Source organism: Peromyscus californicus, unplaced genomic scaffold (assembly GCF_007827085.1).
Source record: "Peromyscus californicus insignis strain IS unplaced genomic scaffold, ASM782708v3 Scaffold_3__1_contigs__length_106647218, whole genome shotgun sequence".
NCBI lineage: Eukaryota > Metazoa > Chordata > Mammalia > Rodentia > Cricetidae > Peromyscus > Peromyscus californicus.
This window is the reverse complement of record NW_026294551.1, coordinates 18585414-18596506: the sequence shown is the minus strand read 5'-3', so window position 1 is coordinate 18596506 and position 11093 is coordinate 18585414. Positions and strand designations below refer to the sequence as shown.

Genomic DNA, 11093 nt, shown 5'->3' with positions numbered 1-11093 from the left:
CAACAGGGTTTGCTATTTCTTTAATTTGCCGTGGCTGAAATGAGATTGATTGATTGATTGATTGGTTGGTTGTTTGATTTGTGTGTGTGTGTGTGTGTTAGGAGATGAAGGGGAGTAGCATTTTCTAGAAGGAGCCTCTAGCTCCAGCAGCCATCACCCATCTCCAGGGATAGCACAGGGTTCCTGGTGACTCTGAGTGAACTGTGTAGCTTTGTCACGAGGACTTAGCTGTCAAGAGCCATCAGCTAGTTCGTGGCTTCCTCTTCTCTCTACTTCTGCCTTTGCATTTGGAAAACGGGGCTAATGATATTTCTTCGTCCTCTGGAGCCTGGGAAGCTTAATTACTGGTGAATAAAGTATGGGAAACTGCTCTGGGCCAGAGCAAGAAAGGGTTTATCCTAAATGTTGCCAAGGCCCAGGACCGAGTTCACTGTCCCCAGAGCTGATGACAGAGTGACGCCTGTACCTGCACAGGATGGCGGGACTGGGGACTGTTGAGTCTGAAGCTCGTGTCAGTCAGAGCGAAGAGAGCCCTGGGGTGAGATGGAGGGAGGGTGCTTGAGGTGTGGGAATGAATTAAAGCCCACTAAGGACTTGGGCAGACATCGAGGGTACGATGTGGCTCTGTAAGTCACTAGGGTTAGGGGTGGTTCTTATGGGGGTGGGTCCAGGCTCTGGTCAGGAGCAAATTCGTGGTGGGAAAGAAGGCAGCAGAGCTTGCCTTTGTCACCAACATATGACAGAAGAGGAAAGGGGTGAGTAATGGTGGGGCTGGAGGATTGTTGGGATGGGCATGGACAAGGGATACTCCTAGTAGGTGGACATAGAAAACTGGCCTCTGAAGGGAGACAGACAGATGGACACACACACACACACACACACACACACACACACACACACACACACACACACACACAGTGAAGCTTAGCCCAGCCACAGTCAAATTAAATACACTAGTGTTCCATTTGCTTCTTGAGCTGGATGTGGTGGTCCTTGTTGATAATCCTCTTGATCCTAGGGCCCCCAAAGAAGGAACAGGAGAACAGAGTGGGGTGACTATGTGGAGAACACTCCCAGGGATTCTCTTCTCACTGTGGTTAGAGCCCCAGTGGAGGAAAGAATGCATGTTGCAGTGCCCCTCCCCCACCCCACATGCTTCCGGACCCCCTTGCAGAAGGAGTCCCGACAGACACAGCTCCAGCCCATCTCCACCTCACTACCTGGACCAGATAACAACCACTGAGTTCAAGTCAGTCTGCATGTCCTCATTGAGCACCCATTGTGTACCCAAAACACAGCATCGTTCATTAACCTAGTTGCCAAATGTGAGTACGGTATATGGTCACAGATACAGGGGAGGGCTGGACTTGCTTTAGAGCAAGGACACTGAGGCCAAGAGAGGTCACACCGCCCACCCACCTAGTCTCTAACCTGTAGAGAGGGTAGTAACCTAAGAAAGGGGCCATCGCTGTTGGGGGCAGGGGGCATCCATTCAAGAGGAGATAGCCTTCCAGTCATAGGGCCCACACCTCTCCCATCCCAGCAGGGCTGAAATTCTGGAGTCAGAGTAACATGGGGCCCTCAGTGGAGTTAAAGAACAAAGACCTTCCCTGGAATAGGGACCCATCTTCCCAGACACAATCGTTTCTTCAACGCCTCAACTTGCCCATCTGCAGTAGCCGTATCCATGCTGGCCCCAGGGAGAATCAAGCCATCATAAACATCACAGCACATTGGAAGAGCTTGACACGTGAAGCACAGTTTGCAGTGACTGGTAGGCCAGGCAGGGATGAGGGCTCAGGAGGAGCTCATTAAACCACGGGCCTGAAATTCCACAGAGGAAGGGAAGGAGAGAGGAAGGAGGGAAGGTGGAGGGTTGTGTGCAAACGTGTGTGCATGCATTCGTAAGGACCTGGTTAGACATGTTTGGGATCCATGCAATGGAGGTGGCCCTCCCCAGCAGCCAGGGACAAACGTCCTCTCTGTTCAAGTAGCTCAGGCATCCCCACTGACCAGCCTCCATTCCTGGCCCTCCGTGAACCAGGCAATTTTAAACATTCAGGAGGGGACCAGGAGACAGGGCAAAGGTAGGATGCTGGCCAGAGGAGGAGGGGGCAAGAATCATCAGGTCAGACTGCTGAGCATCCCCTAACTGTATCCTGTACCCCCTTATGCTCACAGGCCCTTCTCCTCCTGGGGCTGAACCCCGTCTCCACCTCCCTACAAGATCAACGCTGTGAGAGCCTGTCTCTGGCCAGCAACGTCTCTGGTGAGTCATCCCTGCCCCTTCCCTCCCAGGATGCCAAGTTCCCACAGGATCTCCTTCCCTGGAGCTCTGAGCAGTGGTCTGTAAGGGCAAAGATCTGGAACTGGAGTCCGTGAGTGGAAAGGGGCCTGTGCTTAGCCAGCAGCCTCGGCTGTGGGCACAGGAGACACACTCAGCAAATGTACCACATGGTCACCATCCCATGGGCAACAGGGGAAGGCCCTCCAGGCCTCACTGCTGGGCTGTGAGTTGGGGATGTTGGAAAAAGGACAAAGGTTGCTGCTGTTGCTAAACATGCTGGTGTGTAAGGCTGCATGCTGCTGGCACAAGGGATGTGAGATACTGTCACCCATCTGACACCTGAGATAACTGAGACACAGAGGAACACTACGTGCTGGAGCCTGGGTTGTGATGCTCAGTACCTCCCCAATAGAAAATGCTACATGGATGCAAATTCACTAGGGCCTATAGCTTATCCATTGAAAAGGGCTTCTGCATCATTATTTTACCCCCCAGGAACTAAAAACCTGATCTCTGTCCACATGGGGAAACTGAGGCATGAAAGAGTTTCATAAACTTCCCAGGATGTCACAGTCAGTGCCATCAGGGTCTGGTCCCAAATCTAGGCCTGCTGGATCCCAAGGCCAAGCCTCCTCTCACTCTGGCCATGGCCCCAGGGATGGCCGTTGCCAGGGAGGATGCGTCGAGATGCATTTTTGCCTTCTTGAATCAGCGGTCAAACACCCCTCACGCAGCAGATCCCACGAAAGTCACCAGAGGAGCTGAGAGGGTCTCCCAGTCTCATCCAGGTTCCCCAGTGCTGAGAATCAGAGGGTGGATAGCAGCCAATGGAGAAATGGACTCAAGAATGGGCAGGCGGCAGGAGGAATTCATTTCTAAAGCTGATCCTGATGAGAGGGGACGCTTCTGGAACTGAGAGCAGTGGCCACGTGGCCCACTGTCGCCTCACAGGGAGTGCTGGGAGTCCTGTGCCGACTCCTGGCTGGTTTCGCTCACACCCCAACTGTGGAGCTAAGGACTGGTATCCACAGGAAGACTATGCCCTGGACTTCTTTGAGCCTTCTCTGCCCAAATGGAGGGAGGGGCACCATGAGGTCAAATGCACGAGTTTTGTGGATCTGTTTCACAAGATGTAGAGTGCAGATAGCTACTGGGTATAATCACGGCTTTTTTTGGGGGGTTTTGTTTTGTTTTGTTTTTTTGTTTTTCAAGACAGGGTTTCTCTGTGTAGCTTTGGAGCCTGTCCTGGAACTCACTCTGTAGGCCAGGCTGGCCTCGAACTCACAGAGATCCACCTGTCTCTGCCTCCCAAGTGCTGGGATTAAAGGCATGCACCACCACCGCCCACCCAGCCTAATCATGGCCTTTTAAAAGTGCTTACTATATACCTAGAAGGAAGAGAAAGTACACCCTACCTTACTTACTACAATGGAGGTGTCAGTGAGGCTAGGACAGGGGTAGAGCAAATCCAAGAAGCCTTCCTGAAGGAGGGGGTTTTTAAGTGAGCCTAGAGATAGAACAAGCAGTGATTGAACACCAGTGGTTAAGTTTGGCAGAAGGACTCACCAGGGTGAAGGAGGCACTGACCGTCCCAGCATTGGACTACCCACTGCCTGAACTGAGCAGGGAGTGCATTGTGCTCAGCCTGTCAGCAGTCGCAGCCAAGAAGGGCAGGGAGGGAGGATGCCTGGAGGAAAGTTCTCCATCCCTCCTCTCCACCCCAGGCCAGGTCAGGCTCCATTAACTTGCTTGTGTTCAAGAGAAGTGACACCCTGGAGCCACACAGGTGTCACCTGTCCTTGGAGGCAGCAGGCTGTGATGAATGATGTTCATTCCTCCGTGATTTGTACTGGATGCCCCACCCCCATCCCAGCCCGCCTGGCTTCATAGGATGCAATCCATCACCCTCCACAATGGCCTCCGCTATCACCATTTGTCATCTGATGGGCATTGGCAGAGACAGATGGTGAGGGTGGGGTGGAGGGCCCAGGACAGATGGATGGGCGTCTGGCCAGAGTGGCTGGCACTGTGCTGGAACCTTTGGGGGCCTTGCACATGCCTCATGCCAGGAGTAAGGAAGGGCTAGGTTCCCATGGCCAAGGCTCCCATCATGTGACAGATTACAGACTTGGCGACTTATAAAATCATGGCATGAGTATGACTGTGCCAGAGAGTAATAGAATTACTGACTGATAGCACCCTAGACAAGTGGAATCAGAGTTCAGGAGGACCTGGGGTGACCAGTTTCCATCCCTGTTCTTAAGGTGGTAATGATTGGCAACAAACAGTAATAATAACAGCTAATACGCGTGAATGTCCACTTTGTGTCGGGCACAGTTCTAAGTGCTCAGCCTCATTCAGTCATCACGAGAGATTCATCAAGGATTTTTGTTCCTGCTTTAAAGAAAAGGAGCCTCGGACTCAGAGAGACTGAGTAACTTGACTGAGCACACACAGTTACCCAGCACTGGCCACAGGAGTTGAGCCAACTGGGCCTGATTTCAGATTTAATACACAGAGATCTATCATACCCAGGGCCCAGTGTCCTCGGTTCCTTGGAGACAAAGTGACACTTGGAGGCACAATGTCACCACTGAAGTTTTCCCCGAGCTTGTATATCGCCCTACAGTTTCTTCAGCACCTACCATGTGCCTGGACTTCTGTTAGGTATTGAGTGTGAAAGTCAAGAGTGTTCAGAGCCACAAGACAGGAAGGCTCACAGCCTTCTACCTAGTCTCCTGGTGTGGCCCACACTCTACAGAGACACCTTCTTTGTCCTGCTAAAGAGGCAGGGGCCAAGCCTGTCTGCCCGCCCCGTCCCCTGCCTCTTGTGTCTCTCTGTTTGTGTCACCCAAACAGAGCAACTGTCCCTTCATCCCAGAGCACTAGCCTCCTACTCAGAGGAGTGCCCATCTCTGAGGTTGCCCCAGTGTAGACGTAAGTTTCTCTGGTCCTGCCCGGCCCCCCTGTCGGAACTAATCTCTCCCACCTGCATCCCGCAGCCACTCCGTCCCAAGTAAACACACAGAGGCTTATATTATTTACAAACTGTATGGCCTATGGGTCAGGTTTCTAGTTAGCTAGCTCTTATAACGTAACCCATTTCTGTTAATCTATATGTTGCCACGTGGCTGTGACGTTACCAGTCTGCTGGCATCTCTTTGCTCCTTGGGCAGCGGGCGGGCATCTCCCTGACTCCACCTTTCTCCTCCATGTATCTCTGCTTGGATTTCCCACCTGCCTCTAAGCTGCCTTGCCATAGGCCAAAGCAGCTTATTTATTAGCCAATGGGAGCAACACATATTCACAGCATACAGGATCGTACCTGGCTGCTCCCCAGGTGACCTCAGAGGAGTTGCTCCCAGAGCTTCAAACCAGATGGGTAGATGGCCTTCCTACCTGAAAGGGGGCTGTCAGGTATTCACACCCTTTGTGGTTCACCCAGAAGCACATGATAGGAGACTCCCTCCTAATTGGAGCAGGAGCATGGTTCTAGCTGCCCTCCGGCATTACCTAGAGTGGAAGGGTCCTCTGAGCACATTTGGGCACTAAGCTTGATAGGGAGGGAACTATGTGGCCAACTTGACAGAAGAAACCAGTGTCCAACTGTACACAAGCAGAAACTGGGCCACCCTTCAAAGGATCCTTATCTGTTATCTGAGTGGCACAGTGACAAGAACGTCAACCCCAGAGACCTCGGCAAACACCTGCCTCAGGACCTTTGTAGTGGCTGCTCCCTCTTTGCCATGTGTGCCCAGGACTTCCCTCCCTCCTTCCAAGTTTGTGATTAAACTTGGTGTTTGAGAGAAATGCCGAATTAAAATAATACCCAGCCCATCTTTATCTCCATACACTATTTGTAGTATTTCTCATTGGACAGTGCATGCTTGCTCCATCACCCTGTCTCCCACTGGGATACAACCATCTTGAGGCAGGACGTCTATTTTAGTCTTTGTTTTTTGTTTTGTTTTGTCTTTTGAGACAGGGTTTCTCTGTGTAGGGGGCTGTCCTGAAACTCACTCTGTAGACCATGCTGGCCTGGAACTCACAGTGATCCGCCTGCCTCAGCCTTCCCAGTGCTGGGATTAAAGACATGTACCACCACCACCCGGCCTATTTTATTCATTTGTATTTCTCTAGTTCACACCATTTCTTCGATGAGCTGAGTGTTTGAAATTTTTGTTATGTTTTTGTTAAGAGAGGGAAAGAGCCGGGTGGTGGTGGCGCACGCCTTTAATCCCAGCACTCGGGAGGCAGAGCCAGGCGGATCTCTGTGAGTTCGAGGCCAGCCTGGTCTCCAAAGCGAGTTCCAGGAAAGGCGCAAAGCTACACAGAGAAACCCTGTCTCGAAAAAACCAAAAAAAAAAAAAAAAAAAAAAAAAGAGAGGGAAAGAACATGAAGTTGGGTTGGTAGGGTGAGGGCAAGGAGGACCTGGGAGGAGCTGGGACAGGGAAAAGAATATGATCAAAATATATTGTATGAAAATAAGAATGATCTTAAATTCCCTGTCCATGCGGTAACTCACTGGGAAGCGGTTCATGGGTGGTCAGCTGGCCGTAGGAGGAGTTAGCTCTCTGACCCCAGCTCACCTTCACTGCTGCGGGCTGTTAAGTCTGGTTGGCTAGCAGGCTGGCTTGGCCTGATCTCAACTGCTCCTTATCCCAAAACTCTTGATAAAAAAGTGGGACAATAGCACTCCCACCCAAGAGGGGAGGAGAGGAGGCTGTTTGTGGTGGTTGTGCGTGTAGGGGATGTTGATCTAAAATGCCAAGCTTCAGGTGGGCTGTGGCACTTGCCACCAAACCCAGGGACCTGAGTTCCATCCACCAGGTCCACGTGGTGGAAGGAAAAAAATCGATTCTCCCAAGTTGTCCTCTGACCTCCACATATGTACCATAGCAAAATAATCTGACCTTCAGCAACCCAGACTTTGAGATGCTTGGGTGCATCTGGCCGGGACATGAAGATTCCTGTGCTCTGAAATCAGTCTCTGCACCTGCTTCTCAAGGCATTTCCTCTGCCGTTCCTGACTTTATCCTTCTTATCTCTTTGTCCTGGTCACCCTCACACACTCCAAACTTGGCCAGCTTTTTCGACAGCTTTGTTTTCTCCTCTACTCAGAGTGGTTGGGTGGATGGCAAAGCACCCTTCACGGTAACATTCATGCTGGTCCCCTCTCCCCCACATCTGTTTGTTGACAGGGTTTCTCTGTGTAACGGCTCTGGCTGTCCTGGAACTTGCTTTGTAGACCAGGCTGGCCTCGAACTCACAGAGGTCCTCCTGCCTCTGCCTCCCACATGCATGCTGGGATTAAAGGTGTGCGCCACCACTACATCTTATTGGTCCTGTCTGTCTGCCGGATGCCCAGGGACCCTGCTCTCTTTCCCATGCGTGGGGTCCACAGGATGAGCTAGCTGCAAACGTTAGTCAGGTTGTAAGCATGTTACTGGACAGTGGAGGGCCCCAGGGGAGGCAATCTCTGGAGGTGCTCTGGGCAGCACCGTCTGAGGCTCTGATGTGCTGCTTGCTCCAGGCCCTCCATCCTTGGGTCCCTGTACTTCTTCCCTTCATCTGTTCGGCACCACCCCTACCCTGGAGCTCTCAGAGGTGGACTGAAAACTGAAACCCTAGTGCTGTGGGATGGTCTGTATGTCAAGTGTGTTGCTGATTGGTCAATAAATAAATCACTGATTGGCCAGTGGCTAGGCAGGAAGTATAGGTGGGACAAGGAGGAGAATAAAGCTGGGAAGTGGAAGGCTGAGTCAGAGAGACACTGCCAGCTGCCACGATGAGAAACAGCATGTGAAGATGCCGGTAAGCCACGAGCCACGTGGCAAGGTATAGATTAATGGAAATGGATTAATTTAAACTGTAAGAACAGTTAGCAAGAAGCCTGCCACGGCCATACAGTTTGTAACCAATATAAGTCTCTGTGTTTACTTGGTTGGGTCTGAGAGGCTGTGGGACTGGCAGGTGATAGAGATTTGTCCTGACTGTGGGCCAGGCAGGAAAACTGTAGCTACAAATGGCGCTCAACGTGGGGCACGAACCCACGACCCTGAGATTAAGAGTCTCATGCTCTACCGACCAGACAGGAAAACTCTAGCTACACCCTAGTGCTAGTTCAGCCGCCAAGTGAATTAGTAGAGCCCGGGCCGCTGCTCCTGGTTGCCTCCCCCCCGCCCCGTCCCATACCCTTGGCCCCGCCCTCTCCGACCCGCCCCACCCATAGGACCCGGTGCTGCTCTCTGAGAGAAGCCAGTGCCTTTCTTGTCGCCTACCCCCATTCACTCCACCTCTCTGCTCCAGTTTTGAAATCTTTCACAGACTTTCATCCTCCAGGATTTTCTGGGCTTTTAGTATAAAGGTTGCTATATCCCCCAGATCACTTCAGCAGCTTTCTGGGAGTGTCAGGGACAGGCACCAGGAACGTGGTGCAGAGAGGGCTCCAGCCAGATGCTGTGAAAGGCAGCTGCGAGCCAGGGGCCTCTGTGGGGCGGTGAAAACACCTGGGCTGGCCTCAGAAGCCCAAGGTTAAAAATCCACTCTGCCCCTTGGTAGCCTCTTGAGATTTGACCCCTGTGCATTCTCCGGCCTTCAGTGTCCCTTATCTGTAAAGCAGGGAGTTAGCTCCCACATGGGCAGGGGGTGTTTAGATAACCAGAGTAGATTTTAGGTTATCTAAAGGAAACCCCTAGGGGCGTTTGCCATTCTGCATCGCCCACCATCTCCAAATCCCTCAATGAGCTGTGGGCAGAGTTAGCGCTCTGATTAGGGTCTTTATAACTGGGAACATTGGGGGATGGTGTTCCCAGCTGGAGACTCCTCCAGGCCGAACTGCACTGCTCTAGTGGGCCTTGACATCATCAACTGGTGCTAGCTGCAGCCAGGGCCCTTAGGTCCTTCCACGCCTCTGGTCCTTGCAGAAGTCTATCTGGGAACTGTTAAAGGAAGGAAAGAGGCATTTTGGCCGAAGGTGTGCTAGGCACTTCCTTCCCTGGACTCCTGACAGTGCATTTAACCTCCCCAGTGCTGGGTAAATGTGTGAGCACTCCGTGGGGAAAGCATCCTCACCAACGGAGCCAGCCAGCCCTTTAGCTCTTTGTTACGCTCTGGAACCCACAGTTCCCCTAGTGCCATAGCCGCAAATCCACATTCTCGTGTAGGCTGAGCTCATTTCTGCACTGGGGCATTGCTTTTCCTGTCTTTAGTGGGGCTGAGGGTGGGCAGGACTCTAGAGGGACTCCTATCTGCCTGGGGCCCTGGCTGGACCTCACTTTTTCTCACCAGTTGTCTCTGTCCCTAGGCCCGCAGTGCAATGCCTCCGTGGACCTCATTGGCACCTGCTGGCCCAGGAGCCCTGCAGGGCAGTTGGTGGTTCGGCCCTGCCCTGCCTTTTTCTATGGTATCCGCTACAATACGACAAGTAAGGAGGAAAGAAGAGGGTGGGGCTGCCGGGCGCTGAGTGGCGGCAGTTTGGGGGTGGGAGGAAGACACCCCAGGACCAGCTCTGCTCTCAGCTTGCTCCTGCTGATTCTTGCAGAGATAGTATCCAGTGTATAACTGAGGCACCAGGACTCAGAGAAGTTGGGGAACTTGCTCAAGTCACCAGATGGTAGGGGGTGAAGCTGGAAGGTGCAGGTCTACCTGATGCCTTCTTCGGCAGTGGACAAGCTTCTGGTTAGTCCCATTGAGGCGCAGCCACTCCTGAGAGGTCTTATTGGTCCTAATAGCCCTGACTTTGCTAATAAGGACCCCAGGGCCATGAAGTTCTGTGAAGACAAGACACCTTGAATGCCAAATCCATGATAGAGAACTTGTATTCAAGTCTCCCAGGCCCACAGGTGTGATGGGGGTGGGGAAGGACTGACCGGCAGACCAAGCAGATACTGGATCCCCATGTAAACACCTTGCTCCCCAGAGGCCCAGCCTTCACACTGGGCTTTGCAGCTCCTTGCTATAGCATCTGCCACCCTCAGAATTAATTTGCTTTCTCCTACCAATGACTCAGGTCCCTGCTATCAAGAGAAAAACAGACGGAGGCCAGGGGCCCCCACAAAGGAGGTTGGGTTCCAGATCTCTGGGGTTAGAAGCCCCTGGGTCAGTCCTGAAGGTGTGGTGGGTGATCCCCAAGCTCCAAACATGTGCTACAAGTGCCTGGATACCAGGCTGAAGACCTCTTCCCGCTCCAAAATCCCAGACCTCTCCTCCTGCCCCTCCCTCCTTTACTAGGTGGATGAAGGGGTTAGCATTAGGAATACAGCCAGAAGGGTTTGCTAGGATGACTGTGGGAAGGGCAAGAGAAAGAGAAGAAGTACAGAATGGGCACGGGCTCTAGGAGAAGTGCTCCAGTAAGTAGAGAAAAGAGAAGACTGTGATGTGCAGTCGGCTAGCCTCCAGTTTAGTAGGGCACATTTTGTAGAGGAAACTGAGGCATAGAATGGTTGATAACCTAATCAGGGTCACAGAACCTGAAGGTGGAGTCCAAACTCGAGAGTCTAGGGCCTGCACATTGCTCTGCATACACCCCATACCTTGTCCCAGGACAGTGGCAGCATGGGCTGGCATACCCAAGCTCCCCAGGAGTTCTCTCCCTTCACTGCAGCACCAGAGCCTGTCTGGTTACCTCCAAAACACCTATCCTCCCGACCAGCCTGCTGTGCAGTCTCAGACACTCCAGTCTCAGGCCTAGTGCCCAATCTCACCCCGTCACACCCCACTCATAAGGCTACCATTGCCTGTATTCCTGAGTGGAGGCTCCTAGGCAGTCTGTGGTTATAACCTTGCCCACGTTGGCAGCCAGCC

General features: G+C 52.4%; 1 protein-coding gene across 2 annotated transcripts in view; it reads left to right on the top strand.

The window, feature by feature from the left end:
* Crhr1 (corticotropin releasing hormone receptor 1) overlaps positions 1–11093 on the top strand; it is a 48673-nt gene that overhangs the window by 18357 nt on the left and 19223 nt on the right. For both annotated transcript variants that reach the window (XM_052755673.1, XM_052755674.1), the window contains exons 2-3: positions 2182–2269; positions 9595–9714. In XM_052755673.1, coding sequence (XP_052611633.1) covers positions 2182–2269; positions 9595–9714 — 208 coding nt within the window. The remainder of the gene's footprint in view (positions 1–2181; positions 2270–9594; positions 9715–11093) is intronic.